This window comes from Rhizophagus irregularis, chromosome 19, assembly GCF_026210795.1.
Source record: "Rhizophagus irregularis chromosome 19, complete sequence".
Taxonomy (NCBI): Eukaryota; Fungi; Glomeromycota; class Glomeromycetes; order Glomerales; family Glomeraceae; genus Rhizophagus; species Rhizophagus irregularis.
In genome coordinates this window covers 306,658-323,631 of record NC_089447.1, presented here as the reverse complement: position 1 = coordinate 323,631, position 16,974 = coordinate 306,658, and the positions used below count along the sequence as shown (strand labels likewise).

General features: G+C 28.1%; 4 protein-coding genes across 4 annotated transcripts; 2 read left to right on the top strand and 2 right to left on the bottom strand.

Moving 5' to 3' along the window:
• Positions 1-1,590: 1,590 nt before the first annotated feature.
• On the bottom strand, positions 1,591-2,112 carry OCT59_010609 (uncharacterized protein; the record flags this gene model as incomplete). The annotated part of the gene is made up of 2 exons (XM_066136025.1): positions 1,591-1,857; positions 2,065-2,112. 2 exons carry the CDS (start codon positions 2,110-2,112, stop codon positions 1,591-1,593), a joined length of 315 nt encoding a protein of 104 aa, XP_066000700.1.
• Positions 2,113-4,917: 2,805 nt separating this feature from the next.
• Positions 4,918-5,319, top strand: OCT59_010608 (uncharacterized protein; the record flags this gene model as incomplete). The annotated part of the gene is made up of 1 exon (XM_025328082.1): positions 4,918-5,319. One exon carries the CDS (start codon positions 4,918-4,920, stop codon positions 5,317-5,319), a length of 402 nt encoding a protein of 133 aa, XP_025168297.1.
• Positions 5,320-10,636: 5,317 nt separating this feature from the next.
• OCT59_010607 (uncharacterized protein) lies at positions 10,637-11,009 on the top strand (the record flags this gene model as incomplete). Its single annotated transcript, XM_066136024.1, has 2 exons — positions 10,637-10,730; positions 10,888-11,009. 2 exons carry the CDS (start codon positions 10,637-10,639, stop codon positions 11,007-11,009), a joined length of 216 nt encoding a protein of 71 aa, XP_066000699.1.
• Positions 11,010-13,260: 2,251 nt separating this feature from the next.
• On the bottom strand, positions 13,261-13,662 carry OCT59_010606 (uncharacterized protein; the record flags this gene model as incomplete). Its single annotated transcript, XM_025328083.1, has 1 exon — positions 13,261-13,662. One exon carries the CDS (start codon positions 13,660-13,662, stop codon positions 13,261-13,263), a length of 402 nt encoding a protein of 133 aa, XP_025168298.1.
• Between the last annotated feature and the right edge of the window lie 3,312 nt (positions 13,663-16,974).

Genomic DNA, 16,974 nt, shown 5'->3' with positions numbered 1-16,974 from the left:
TTCATATGATATTTAAGGAGCTACTACTTATTTGGCAGATCAATTCCAAAAACTGTCTTTAATGGAAAGCAAACTCAAAACACAATATTTTGATCCCAGCAAATAGTTTATGTATAAATTTATACCAAACGGGCTCATTGGCTCGAAATTAGCTCAAATTTATGCAAAAAAAAAAGCCAAATTTAAGCCAATCTAGAGCCAATTATATATGGATGATTGCATTTGGTACAAATTTATACAAAAACTATTTACTGGGGATTCGAGATTATGTTTTATTTATTTCACGCAATTGAACCTTATTATTTATATTTGAGGCTTTTATTCACTGTGATTTATCACAAGGAAAAATTACAAATACAAAATTAGTCATGAAGTACTATATAAAGCAATGTAGTATTATAATATATTGTACGTGACTACGTGGGTATATTTTTATCGGGAAGATCTATGAATTAACAATTTCTTTGGCAAACCGCAACCTCAATCTCACAAAATCAATAAACTCACTTTCTTATAATAACTAGAATTTAGGTGCGCATTTGGCGGCAACATCAGTGGCGTCACATTGCCACGTGATTAACGTGACTTTGTAAATGACTTTTTCCCGTACTAGTCTCAAAACTCTTTATGTAATAATGCCTTAGACATTTAAACTTTTTACATACTTTATAATTATAGACTTGGTATACATGCGCTTGTGCGTTTCAAGTTTTAATTTTTTTACGTACTACCATAAGACCGGACATACAGTACCACATTACTTAATACTACAAATACGAAAAAGAAATCGGGAATTTCAGCATTTTACCATTCGTACAAATGAATCAGCCATATGATGTAATACAAAAATATAATTACATCAAAAATTTGCAACTTAATGATCGATACTTGCAACATCATGAAAGTAAATTATTAAACTTTATCATTATAGATCATTGGCTAAATACCATATGAATGATCCAAATTATTAATATCCGTTCAAACTCATACCGATTTAAAACTGATTTAGTCTCGGGATATAACTCATTTCTAAAAGAATTAATAAATGAAAAATTTTAATTTATTTATAATAGTTGTTGAATATGATGTTAAATAAAATTCATATACTACATATTTAATATATTGGATGGGTATTTTATATGGAGGTCCTGATCGAGACATCAAATATTTTTATTTGTTATTGAAATATACATATATTTCTCATTTTTTTCCCTCTCTTTTCTTATTGGTAGGGTAACGACGAAATTTTTATTACACGTAATAAACGATATGTAGCAGTGATTTATTTTATCCAAGAGAAAATTTTCTTAAATATAATTACTCAATACTCGCTTTATTTCAAAATTACATAATCGAAAGACAAAAGAGAAATATCTAGTAAAATTCTTAACTTTCATAATCCTATTTCTATCATTTGTTATAGAAAAAGTATTCTTACGAATAAAAGTATAAAACTACAAATAAAAAAAAAGAAATACGCATCACAAAAGAGATACGTATCACAAACTAAATATATGATTCAAATTTAACCATCAATAACACGCTTCTTTTGTTTATTAAAAAATTTAGTCTGACTATCTCTCCAAAGATCTACAGCAGCTTTAAATGTTGGAGTGATTCATTGGTTATCTCGTATTCGGCTTTACCTAGATTTGCTTTAACTTTATTCATGTTTAATTCATAATCTTTTAATTTGCTGCGAACTTTTCTCAAACATTCTGCCGTCTCATTAAGATATTCTCTCATATCCTTTATACTATTGATAACTTCAGCAGTTAAATCAAAATTCCTTTTACCGGTATTGTAATCACTGGCTTCTACTTGAGCTTCTAAAAGACTTAGAGGTTCAACAGAAATCTAAAGTGGTTTCTCAATGATCAGCTGCATAGCATTATCGACAATAGTTCTAAATTTCATTATGGCATTCTCCAATTTTAATATACGTATTTTGAAGGAATCGGCCTTCTCCAATTTTAATATATGTAGTTTGAAGAAATTGAAATTCATAAAAATATGATAAGATCTGATCATGGATTTGACTTCAATTTCGAAAGTGTTATGAACCGTTTTACTTTCTACCGACAAACATTTCACGTAAAGTGTCTCCAGCATCGTAAAGTAATTCGGAGTAATTCAAAAGGTGATTTGCAGCTACTTTTCTAGTGATCTTGTGAGCTGGTCCCCTGATGCTATTTTCTCAAAATAACAAATCAGTATGCAAATATGATAAGCAAAGAAAAGAAAAAAATTTTTTTCTAATCAGGAATTTCTGCTAAACTTATATCCCTGAAAAAGTTAGTTGTACTATTTGTAAATTGTTCAACTGGATTATGAATCGAATTATGAACTGAATTATGAACTGGATTATGAACTGGGTTATGAACTGGATTATGAGGTAACTAAATTTGAAAAATATCTCAAAAAAAAAAAAAAATTTGAGGAAAACTAAAAGAAATATTCTATTATTTACATATGGCATATTGGGAATGAGTATTTTAAGCTGTTCAAATAATATACGAATTAATAATAATTTTAATAAAATCAATTAACGATAATGACATTTTTACAACCAGACGATTTAGGGAGTTCCATTTAGCTTCATCTTGCTAATTGAGCCCACATAAGAATAAACAAAACGTATTACATATATAAACTGAACCGATTGCAAAAAAGATGCACATATGACTTTTTTGAATTTACCACAAAAAATGTCATTAAAAGTACAATGACAACGATAAGAATGCTTATACACATTATTTTCTTGTTTACATTATTCATTAGTTTTGTTTTGTTTATACCATTCATTTTCTTTTTATCCAGTTTAGCCGGTTTATTCATTTTATTCAATTTAGTAATATTCATTTTATTTATTTGTAAAGCAAAAAGGGTTGTATGTATTACTTATCTCCTGGCTAATTAGGAATAAGTAAAATTTTACTATTCCAATTAACCAGAAGATAATTGATTTATCCCCTGCCATTTACACAATAGTAAGTGTTTTATAATATATCGTGAGTATAATATAGTATTTTTATTGTTGAATCTTATTTTCTTTCGCTTAGTTTTTTTCATTTTAAAAGATTTTAAAAAATAAATTTTTAAAAAGCTTCGGAATTATTACTATTACACTTGAAAAATAATATTGAGATTACATATAAATAAAAAGAATTTTTTTCTCAATTATACAAATTTTCAAATTTGCTACCCAGTAGGTATAACTACATTTGCATAATCGTGTAAATGGGGATAATATAGGTTAGGCCAGGCAAAATAAAATTTAGATTCTTGTGACCCGGCCAGGTCAGTTTTTCGAAAAATAGAAATTTTTTTTTTATAGTAAAAAATTTTTTATCACGTGATTTTGTTTTTGGCCAATGTGCGTAAAAAAATTTTACATATATAAAAAAAAATGCCGGTCATTTTTAAAATTTTATGTCATGAGAATCTAAAAATTTTTTTACCCGGCCTTATCGCCTTATCGGTGGTGAACCTGAAACTGTAAGCGGATACAAACTACGGGGAAAAAGATCTATCTGGAGGGATTTATCTACAGTCAGTGTCTTCGTTCGGTAGGGTGGTTACTAAAGGCGCCAAAGAGTGTATGAAAAGATCGATACTGGACATAAGGAGTAATCTGGCACAGAGGTAAGGTGGCGGCCAAAAAAATTACTATTAGCTGTACGCATTTTTTTTAGGGTCAGAATTAGTGCTCCGCAAAATTCGGGTCTAACCTGGATAATTCAACCCGAGTGAATTTTAAATCGGGTCGGTATTAACAATTTTAATAACCTGTGACCCGCATGACCCGACCCGTCGGGTCGGGTCATTCATTTCCTTGACTCGAGTTTTGACCCGAATTAGACCCGGATGATCATTAAAATCACTAATCACATATCAATTACGCGTTAATATTGATTATGTTTATATAATTTTGTTAGATGAATGAGGTAGTATATGCTCACTTAGCGAAAATTGCTAGAGACACCTTGCAATTACGGGTATGTGTATGAATTATTATTTTAATTATTAACATTACATTAACTAATAAGTTGATTTTGATGATTAATAAAGCAACCAGCATTCCAGTAGTTTCTGGTGGAACCGATTTGATAGCTGCAAAAAGATGTAATCTTAAAGCAGATACAATTATAGCATGCATGTGTTTAAAGTCCTGGCAGACGTAAAGTATAGTCAAATTTCTGTTAAAACAAGTGATATAATTTCGATTTTATAGTTCAAATATAAAGCAATAAATAAACAAAAATTTAAGATATCTTTAAATTCGTGCTTAGCTTTAGTTTTAATAACAAAAAGTTGTGTGACCTATATGATCATCTTGTAGATCAATTACCTTGCGTTATTGAAAAAATTATATTTGAAAAAATATTTTTGATATATTACTAAGCATACAGTATATTATCCAATGAAAATTTTGGGTCTAACCCGGGTTATTCGAATTAAATATACTCGGGTCGGGTTAAAATCGGATCATTTCTATTTTTGCTGGGTCGAGTCGGATATATTCTCCAAACCCGACCGAATCTGACCCGGTAGGAGCACTAGTCGGAATTATGATAATTTCGGTCAGCATCCAAAAAAGGTAATACCTTTCAACCAAATTTGCTGCATTTATGACCAATAAAAATTGGACAAGTTAAAAATAGACATACAGTAATTGCTCACAATAAAATAATCATAGAACTGCATAAAAACAGCAAAAGATTAATAATAAGGAAAGATTTTCATGATGTGCACGCCAAATTGCTGCACGATTTTATGTACATTGTACAACGCTGCTTAAGAACTGACAAGAACTGACGCAGAGGCGGATGATATATAAACTCCGAATTTTGACTTCAATTATATCATAATCTTTTCATTTATTTAAATTACAAAATAATTTTCTTCTAAAAAAACATGTCTGCTTCTGTTAATAAACCAGCCGCAGCAATTATGCAAAGTCAGCTATTTATTAAAGGAAGGTTTTTTCATATTACACCAAACGATAAAAATCATTTCTTAATAACTTATAAAATTATTCAAGAAAATTCTAATTTTTTTGATGACAATGATCCTGACTATAAACTTATCTACGACCACGAATTTATTTATTCATATCATACAGCGAATTATTATGTCAGATGTAAGTTGTTAACTCATTCAATAATTGAAGATTTATTGAATCATGAAGAGTTTGATATGAACACACAAAATAATGAAATACCATTATCTCCACAACAAAAATTAAGTCTTGAAGAAAGCTTGCTTGTAAAGCTTTATTTACGCGTTTCACGAGGAACCGATGAAATTATAATTTAGATTAGCAAATTTTGAGAAAAGTGCGTGCGTTATTACCCTTTTATTGTCCATTTGATTTTTAGTTCCAGACCGTTTACTTAGCCATTATATCAAACTTACTAAATAGATTTCACGTAACAAATTATACTCTTGTAAGAATTTTAATATTTCATACCTTTTACAACATCTTTACTTTTATTTTCTCCCCATATCATCCACTTAGTAGGAAACAATTATTTGAAACTTCGCCTAATATGATAAATCACGTAGTATTTAAATTTTAGATTTACTTTACTAACTTTACTAGATTCGAAATCTTTTAAGACTTTTAAGAGCAATTAATATATAGGAAAATATATATAATCATAAGAATATACTTTAAGTATATTATGATATAAAAATAAAATTCCTAAATTTAAGATTTCGTTTTTACATACATTTTATGGTTATTAAAACTGAATTTACCATGATTGTTTGGGTCAAAGAGTTTTTATTCATTATGACATCACATATAACGCAAAACCCACAAATGAATACCGACAAAATTAGCATAGCAATAAATTAAAAAGTTTACAAACCTTGTAATTTCAAATTCACCTTTGCAATATCTTTACGTTCCACTCATATACAACTCATTTTCAAGCAGTCTATACGATTTAAACCAACAGTAATTCCGTACCGTGATAAAAATAGTTTACCAATTTTCCATCACCTCAATAGAAGTTGTGTGCGTTAACCGCATTTTTTTCTTGTAAAAATAAAAATAATAAACTCTAAGTCTTTGAAATTTAACAAAATATTTATTTTATATATTTATATTGTAAAACAAAGTAAATAAAAAAGTTTTTTTTATATGAAAAATAAACGCATAATATTAAAAATAGAAACCTAGAAATTATTTTATTTGCTTCTAATGGCCTACGATTCAGTGATTATTTTATTTTATTTTATTTTTTTGGGGGTAAAAAGAATATCTTCATTATTCATATGGTACATACAAACAGACAAAAAATAAACCATCGCGTTCGGCGCATACCATGCACCAGGACCCCGAAATATATATAAAAAGGTCAGGTTCAAGTTTGCACAGCCGCACAAAAACTTTGTGTGTGACATAATGAATTCCAATATATACTAATACTTTTAGGGGAATGTTTTCCCTTTTTTGCCATGCAGTCTCTACTTTATGAAGTTATAAGTGAAATATTTAAATTTATAGATACACTATTTCACTTATTCTTACAGATCGCAAATGGTATGCTGTCTCGCAAGATCCTCATGTTTGTGGGGAATGGTTAATATAAAAATATGGTCGTTTGTTTCATGGCGTTAGGCTTGAAAATGATTTTTTAACGCTTGACGTTGTTCAGGCATTGCTCGCAAGAAATGCCTTAATTTCTAGATATTTTGTACAGCGTCTATTAATGCATTACTTAAGATCCAACATAATGTAAATCAAATTGATTTTGATAGAATTCGGGCTTTCAAAGAAAGTTACGTTGTCCTTGGGTTAGTAATTTACTTTACCGATTTTTACAAAATTAATCACTGAAGGATATAAATATAAATGATATGGAAATATTTCATTTTCTATCAGCTGGTCCTCTTGTCATTAATGATGTTCCTCGAAACTTCTTCTAAATCTTAACCATATTGAAGATTTGATTTTAAAAAAAAGTTTGTACCTTTCCCGCTCCGTCCTAACCTATTTTCGACTTCAAAGAAATGTTTCTGACGATCTATTTCTTATTTTTTTCTAGGGTTTCCGTATTTCTTTGTAGTACATACCTGACTTTAAAGATAAATTGGGAAGAGGACGGTTTTTTTATTTGTTTGACTTTAAAGAAATATTTCTAATGTTTCAACTTTATTTTATTTGTTAGTTTAAAACAAAAATTTTTTTATTTTGTTTAGCTAATCTTGATTTACTGTAATAAGAAAAATGCGCGCAATTAAATAAATCAATAAAATATTTTTAAGCTACTTGTAAATTACATGGTTTAAAACTTATTTATTTAAATAAAATTAGTCATAAATACAGATAATTGGAAAAAGTACAAAAGATAATGTTTAAAAAAAAAAAAAATTTTATATAAAATTTTTCGCTCCGGACTTATACCGGTTTCTGTTTCCTAGTAATGGTTTATCATTCAGATCGGAATGAATTGGCTAAGCAGAATAAATATATATCATACAATCATTTATAAGAAAATTATAAATAAAAAATTATAAAATGTAATATATATTTTTTTGAAATAAATATTATAAAAATTTACCGATTGTAACGTGCAATTACGAAATATTAGTCAGCGTTAGAGTCAAAACTAATTTAGTAGGAATTGATGTTTTAACGCAAAATAAATTAAAATACATACATCTTTTGTTGAAGCTGTTGTTGAAACTGAAAAACAAAAACCCTCTTAACTGTTAAACAAACCAGAAACTAGCTGTTGTGTATTTATCTTTTCATTTAAAGAAATTTCTTAGATTAATGTAAATGTTAATTTTTTAGTAATTGAATCAAAATTTGTCTAAAGTTCTAATTCACCTACAAATGTAGAGGTATGCACCTATTTTACCGACATAAAATTAACTGACTTCACTTTGCCGACTTGCCATTTCATCCAGCGAATCACCATTTTGCCTTTTGAGCATCAAAATAGAAATATAATGGACTCAAAATTAAATTTACGTGAATGATTTTCGTTTAGTATTTCAATATTTTCCTTTCTGACCAAAGAATTTTTGATCGCAAAGATCGTCGGAAAAAAGTACTTGCCAACATGATCAACGTAGTATCGATATATATATAATTTAAAAAAATATTTTATTTTATATTTATCGCTTTCTAAATTCTAATCACTAAAGAACGTTCATCGAATAAGTAATAATTATTTATCATGTGAAGCCAGATTACTAATTTTTTCTTTTACAAATTTTGGAGCTACTGAAAATTGGATAATGTTTATTTAATAATTTTATTGTTGCAATTTGAAAATAAATAAGTCTATATATAATCTGTTTTAACAGCAGTAAACTTATAATTTAAAATTAAGACGTAGTAAGGAGCGAGGCGTACCTAACTGATGAATTTATTTAAACGATTTTCAATGAAATTTCAAGTCGAGTAATTTTCATGTCGGTAAAATGGTATTTTAATGAAATGAAATTAGATAATTTTTCATGTCGGTAAAATGGAAGTCAGCAAGATGGTGTCGGTAATTTTATGTTAGTTAATTTTATGAGGTCAGGTGGCGAAAAATTTTTTTACTATAAGCTGTACGCAGAGACTATGGATGTGGATGAAAAATTCTTTTTTTTTTTTATTTTTTTAGTAAGTAACGCGTTTATTAATTATAACCATATATAATTATACAAACACCTAGAAAATAATATGAATAAATCATACTACCCTCTATAACTAACCGATTTAGTCTATAAACGCAAAAAATAAAAAATAAATAGAAAATAAACAAACTCGTAAAAAAATTAACAAATTAACAAACAAGTCTACCCAAAAATTATTGCTTTGTATGATTGCATTACTTGTAGTACCCGTACTGTACATATTTTGCAGGGAAAAAATTTAGGAAATAAAATTTGTTATAATGACTGAAACTAATGCTGAATATTCAGATAGCGCCCAGCAGCCCCACGTCCCAGTTACAAATATCCCAACTATTTACCTCCAACAAATTCGCCCTATAAAAAAAAAAAACAAATAGTAATATCTACTTGCATCTTTTTTTTCATTTTTTATCGGAAAATTTTTAACGTGAGATCACGTGACTTCGATATTTAAGACGCAAAAGACCATCTATTTACTCCTCCTCGTCTCTATTTATTCTCTTTCCTCACTTTCTTTGTAACTTCTTCTTCGATTCTCTCGGTGGTGGCGACTCCAAAATCGGTCGTTTCTCCCCAATTTCTTTTTCGTCTGTCTTTCGATTTTCGTCCTTTAGTCTTTTTTTGAAGGATGAAAAATTCTTAGATTGTACGCAAATCAAAACTTTACTCCATCTAATTCCACTATAATGGCGACGCATTTGTGTACCCTATCCCTGTTTATATATTTCTGGGTCCTATTTAAATACTACGTGATTTACTAAACTATTCTTTATCAAGAATATTGATCATATCTACTTGTACAAGCTGATCATTCAAAAAATCATCGGAATCGTTATTACATGTATCTTGATGTACAATAGTTTAAACAATAAATTAAAAAATTACCCGAAATTAAGCATCCCTATAACAAAAAAAAAGGTAATGGTATTTGATTCAACAAATTTAAATTATATAACGAGTTAATAATTTACACCTTACATAATAATTCGATGTATGATGTAGATAAAAGAATTCATGATCGTATAGTATTTTGAAGAAATTCTTCATTTTCTTTTAATTTTACTATTTACCCAGGCGACACATGCAAATAATTTTTTGTATATACAACCCTGTAAAAAAAGTCAATCCGTTTTTTATATTCTATCTTTTTTCTGTAAAAGGCTCATATTTCCGGAATTAATAACCTTATATCGCGGAATTTATCGAATTATTTACATTTTCCGTGAATGGATCCGTGAAAGGCGCATTTTTACGGAATTTTTACAGAAATAACGGATAAAATTATTTATAGGGCAAGTTTTTAAAACCCTTCGTTTATAATATAAAATTTCGTACACCCCGGGTAAAGCGCCAATCAACTCCCTATAATATGGCAAGTTTATACTTTATAACCAGGATCATTATCATCAAAAAGATCAGATAATTTTATTATAAGTTATTTAAATAAAATTTTTATCATTTGATATACAATGAAAAAAAAACCTTCCTAAAGTAAGTAATTGACGTTGCATAATTGTTACGACTGGATTGTTAGCAGTAGTTGATGAAGTAAACATATTGTTTCTTTAGAAACAAGTAAAGATTATGATAAAATTGTCGAAAAAAAGTTAAAATTCGGGTTTATATAACTAAATATGCGCAAAATATTAATAAGTAATTTTCAAATGTATCTTCATTTCTTTCTTTCACAAATACAATAATGCAATAAAATTTGGAATAATTATTATTTTGCTTTGATTTACTTAGAAAGCTTTTTTTTTTTTGTGGTAATGATACTTCTCTATCGGAGAATAATAATATGGCGAGTAGTGTCACTCAATTCAGGCAGTGCGGAAGTTGACTACTAAATTTGGATGAAGCAGGGGTAAAATTTGGGCAACATTTTTGCGTTGTACATATTACGTACACGCATAAAATGATTGATCATTATGTCGCACCAGTCGGCACAAAAAAAACTATATAATAAGAAGCTTTCAGGATACGGTTGGAAATGTTTCCTTCTGTCATACAGTCTCTACTTAATAAAATAAGAAGTGAAATATTCAAATTTATAGATACACCAATTTCACTTATTCTTACAGACCGTAAATGATGTGTCATCCTCAGAATGGTAATATATAAATATGGTCGATCCCACGCTTTAATTCACTCCGGATAGAATCCGTGCCTTTCAAAAGAAACTTCGTTCTCCTTGGGCTAGTAATTTACCTTAATCAATTTTTACTAAATTAATTACTGAAGGATATAATACTTTAAGTGATCATAGTGAACTTGTAACTAAAGCTGAAGGACATGAAGTATTAAATAATCATAGTGAACTTTCAGCTAAAGGAAATGATATGGAATTATTTCATTTCTTATAGCCGGTCCTCTTGTCATTAATGGTGCTCCTCAAAAGCTTCTTTAAAATCTTAATTATATTGAAGTTCTGATTTTAAATACAAAGTTTGTACCTTTTCCACCCCGCCCTAAACTTATTTACGAAGATATTTCATAATATATTCAATTAATGCAAGCGAGAGCTCATGAGGGTTATCCACCAAAAGATGGTTATGAAAATAGTCGTCAACTTTATGTCGTGGCTAAGGCGATATTGATACATCCTGATTTAGTAAATTTATGGAAGAAAATCGAACTCGTGATGCAAAGCGCTATCCGCCAACAAATTGGATTATTCCTGATGTTAATTCTGTTGTCGCTCGTTTAAGGCAACTTCTTGATCTTGGATTTTAATTAACTGAAGCTGTTATGGAAGAAGCATTTCATTTATTTGAATATAGATTAAATGAGATTGGGAATCTTTTGATGGATTAGTTTCAAAAAATTTGTGAAGAACCAAAATCAGTAATTGCTTGCTCCTGTTTTATTCATAATGAAACCACAGAAAATTTGATTGATTGGAATTTTTAATTAATAGAATTAATTAACCTGAAGTAGCTCTGGAAAACGCATCAAATCATTACAACATTTAGTTTAAATCAAAAATAAGATCATTATCAGTTCATTCAAATTTTTATTATTGGGTACTTATGATATTTAGAAAGAATTTGGATAGATTTAAAATTACAAGAAAATACTGAAATAGACGTTCTAGAACATCGCAAATAGTATGACAATCCTTATGTTCGTAAGAAAAGAAAGATTGACGACCCACGCTTTATTTCACGCTGTTAGGCTTAGAAACTACTTTTAACAGTTGATGTTGTTCAAGCTTTATTTGCAAGAAATGCACTAATTTCTAGATATTTTATATGATGAAAACTTATAGTACTTAAAATCCAAATCAAATTGACTTTGATAGAATTTGTCGTTGTCATTGGGTTAGTAATTTACCGTTACCAATTTTTTACTGAAGAATATAATACTTTAAGCGATCATGATCACGTGATCAAAGGAAATAATATGGAATTATTTCATTTTCTATCGGCTGCCCCTCAGCAACTTCTTCATCTCAACCATATTGAAGATTTGATTTAAATAAAAAGTTTGTTTTAATACAAGCGAGACATGAAGAAGATCCTCCAAAAGATGGTTATGAAAATAGTCGTCTACTTAATGTCGTGGCTTGGGCGGTATTGAAGAAAATGAAATTTCCAAAATTATTGCGAAAGTGATGAAAATGTGAACAAAAATCAACCACCAAAGAAGATAGATCAATTCTTAATTTAATTTACTCTAAAAAACGTGACAAGCGATAATATTAACATGTTTTACCGATGAAAAAACAAGTTCTGTGAAAATAATTAGAAGCAAATAAAATAATTTCTAGATTTCTATTTTTAATATTATGCGTTTATTTTTCATATAAAAAAAACTTTTTTATTTTTACTTTGTTTTATAATATAAATATATAAAATAAATATTTTATTAAATTTCAAAGACTTGGAGTTTATTATTTTTATTTTTACAAGAAAAAAACGCGGTTAACGCACAAAACTTCTATTGAGATGGAAAATTAGTAAAATATTTTTATCACGGTGCGGAATTACTGCTGGTTTAAATTGTGAGAATGAGTTGTATATGAGTGGAACGTAAAGATATTGCAAAGGTAATTTGAAATTACAAGTTTTGTAAATTCTTTAATTTGCTAATTTTGTCGGTATTCATTTGTGGATTTTGCGTTATATGTCATAATGAATAAAAACTCTGACCCAAACTATCATGGTAAATTCAGTTTTAATAACCATGAAATGTAAAAACGAAATCTTAAATTTAGGAATTTTATTTTTATATCATAATATACTTAAAGAATATTCTTATAATTATATATATTTTCCTATATATTAATTGCTCTTAAAAGTCTTAAAAGGTTTCAAATCTAGTAAAGTTAGTAAAGTAAATTTAAAATTTAAATACTACGTGATTTATCATATTAGGCGAAGTTTCAAATAATTGTTTCCTACTAAGTAGATGATATGGGGGAGAAAAAAATAAAGGTAAAGATGTTGTAAGAGGTATAAAATATCAAAATTCTTACAAGAGTATAATTTGTCACGTAAAATCTATTTAGTAAGTTTGATATAATGACTAAGTAAACGGTCTGGAACCAAAATTGAAGATCAAATGGACAATAAAAGAGTAATAACGCACGCACTTTACTTAAAATATGCTAATCTAAATTATAATTTCATCGGTTCCTCGTGAAATGCGTAAATAAAGCTTTACAAGCAAGCTTTCTTCAAGACTTAATTTTTGTTGTGGAGATAATGGTATTTCATTATTTTGTGTGTTTATATCAAACTCTTCATGATTCAATAAATCTTCAATTATTGAATGAGTTAACAACTTACATCTGACATAATAATTCGCTGTATGATATGAACAAATAAATTCGTGGTCGTAGTTAAGTTTATAATCAGGATCATTGTCATCAAAAAAATCAGAATTTTCTTGAATAATTTTATAAGTTATTAAGAAATGATTTTTATCGTTTGGTGTAATATGAAAAAACCTTCCTTTAGTAAATAGCTGACGTTGCATAATTGCTGCGGCTGGTTTATTAACAGAAGAAGACATTGTTTTTTTAGAAGCAGATGAAGATTTATTTTGTAATTTAAATAATGAACAAAATTCGGGGTTTATATAACCATAAGATTATTAATATAGTACAACTTTTTCGCGTTTTTAACATACAGTATAACTGAAAATCATTTTGAAACAATCAAGGGGCTAAAATTGTCAGTCATTGATTGGGTCACCCGCGTACACAAAATCTTGTGTAATAAATTACTCACCGTCCTATGATAAACTTAAACATAATGTAAATCAAAATAGAATTCGTGCCAATTTACCTTTACCAACTTTTATTAAATTAATTTTATCGTTATTTCTGTAAACATTTACGGAAAATGTAAATAATTCGATAAATTCCGTGATATAAAGTTATTATTCCGGAAATATGGGCCTTTTACGGAAAAAAGATGGAATAAAAAAAACGGATTGACTTTTTTTACAGGGTAATCATATTGAAGATTTGATTTTAAAAGAAAAGTTTGTGCAATTTCCACCTCGTCCTAAACCTATTTTTGAAGATACCATAAAGTTAATAAATAATAATTTTAAATATATATATAAGCATTTCGTTATAGGTGGAGCTATAACCTATATCCAATAAATGAGTCATTTTATTAGTTTTATTCCGAAGAAACTTAGTCACGTGATCATTTTTCTGAAAAAGTTTTTATAGGGAACGTGGCATTTAATTGCTAAAATTAGGAGGGCTCAATATGAACCTTCCTGTCAAGCTTTAGCTATTCATGAAAGAGTTTCCTTCTTTGAACTTTGCCATATACATCCAAACATTTCCGGTATTATCGTGAGATCGTCAAAAAAACTTGATTTCCAGGTGTAAATGATATGGAATAGGAGGTGGAAATGAAAGATTATCTAAAGCGACTATGTTATAGATGAGATGATAGAATACATTGTGAGTTAAAGGTTTAATATTATAAAGATATCGTATTGACTTCTCTCTAGATTTTGATCTCTCATGGAATATTAAAAATTTATTATTTGATTGTAACAGTTCCATTATTTTCATTATTCCAATGCTCATACTTAGAGAGAGATATTCCATATGAGTTAGATCCTAATAATGAAATATTTTAAAAAAATAGAGATGGTGATTGATTGCTTCCATTTGGTACTAGGTATCATCTATGTATTCAATATGCTTCGAAAACTTGCGTAAACACATGATAAAGAACAGAATTAAATTATATAAATATATATTGTACAATCATTTATAAGTAAGAAAATTGTAAATAAAAAATTATAAAATGTAATATATATTTTTTGAAATAAATATTATAAAAATTTACCATTGTAACAATGTAACGTGCAATTACGAAATCTTAGTCAGCGTTAGAGCCAAAACTAATTTTAGTAGGAATTGATGTTTTAACGCAAAATATACATCTTTTGTTGAAACTGTTGTTGAAACTGAAAAAAAAACCCTCTTAACTGTTAAACAAACCGAAACTTGCTATTGTGTAATTATCTTTTCATTTAAGGCTAATTTATTTATTATTTTTCTGCAGTCTTCTGAAAAATTGCATTCATGAGCTTAATTTTTTAGTAATTAATTAAATTTTGTCCAAAATTCTAATTCACCCTACAAATGTAGTCACGAGGTAATTGAGGTATGCCCTGTTTTAGTGTTTTACCGACATAAAATTTACTGACTTCACTTTGCTGACTTGCCATTTCATCCAACGAATCACCATTCTGCTTTTTGAGCATCAAAATAGATAATATAATGGACTCAAAATTAAATTTATGTAAATGATTTTCGTTTAGTATTTCAGTATTTTCCTTTTCTGACCAAAGAATTTTGAGGATCGCGAGGATCGTCGGAAAAAAGTAATAGGAATATATATATACTTGCCAACATGATCAACGTAGTATCGAATATCGATATTTATATTTTATATTTGTTTCTTTCTAAATTCTAATCATTAAAGAACGAAAAAAGTTTTCATCGAATAAGTAATAATTATTTATCATGTAAAACCAGATTCTTTTTACAAATATGGAACTATTGAAGCTATTTAAAAAATTGGATATTGTTTATTTAATAATTTTAATTTTATTATTGCAATTTAAAAATAAATAAGTCTATATACAATTTTGTTAAATTTTACTTAAAATAATTTGCAAGTCGAGTAATTTTCATGTCGGTAAAATGGAAGTCAGCAAGATGGTGTCCGGTAAAATGGCTATCTGTATCACATCTCTGAAAATCTTATAGTAAACCATACGAAAATTGGTGGACGATCATATGACAATTTTGACAATTTGTTATTGGTAAAAGTTATTATAGTTAAAAAAATTTTGTTAGTAAATCGTTTAATTTCACTATACGTGATCGTTAATCATTGATTTCATTGTTTTGGAAGTTTTCCATCGTCTATATAAAATATGTCGTAAAAAAAAATATTAAGTCTTGTAGTGAATTTGATTGGGCAATATTTCGATCATCGTATACTGATTCAGAAATATACATAAAAGAGAATAATTTATAACTAGGGAACCTCAAGGTTATAAATCTGGTAAATTATATAGAAGAAGAAATATTCGAATCTAAAACAATGAGCGTTAAATCCGACGAATGATCCTCAAACACGTGATATACTTATATATCCAATCAAATATATTACACGTGACTAATTAAACGTGATCTAGCTTTTTTGACAGAGAATCACATTTTTTAGAGTCAATTAAATTCACTACCCATTCACAATATTAATGTAGCCTTTGAAGGTTGCATTTATGCTAAAAAAATTGAGATGAAAAAAGTATTTTAATCAAATATTAGTCGTAAACTAACACGTTGTCGCCTCAATTAAGTGCGATTGTTGAGGCATGAAATATAATACGTATAACAAATTTAGATGCATGAAATATATATATATAAATGAAATTGTTATATAAAATTGTACTAAGTTTTTATTTTTATTTTTATTTTATTTTTTTTTTAACCTATAAGAACAACGCATATAGGATATGAAGTTCAGCCTTGTCCTTGTCGATCATTTTCTTTTTGCTTTGTTAAAATTTCCATTTATGTCAATGGTCGGGCTAATGATGCTCATAAATAAATATGGTTAGAATTTTGTTCATATTACAATAAATAAAACCCTTTCATTATATATCCATATAAAGAAATTGGTTAAAAGGGAATATTATGAATATGGTAAAGTTTAGTAAGCTGTGATAATCCAGTAAAAATTCCATATTTCTTTTTTTTTTTTTTTTATTGAACCGAGTGGCAAAGTGGATTTCAGTTGCCATTATTTGTATTAATCCTTTATTAGATTTCCGAATACA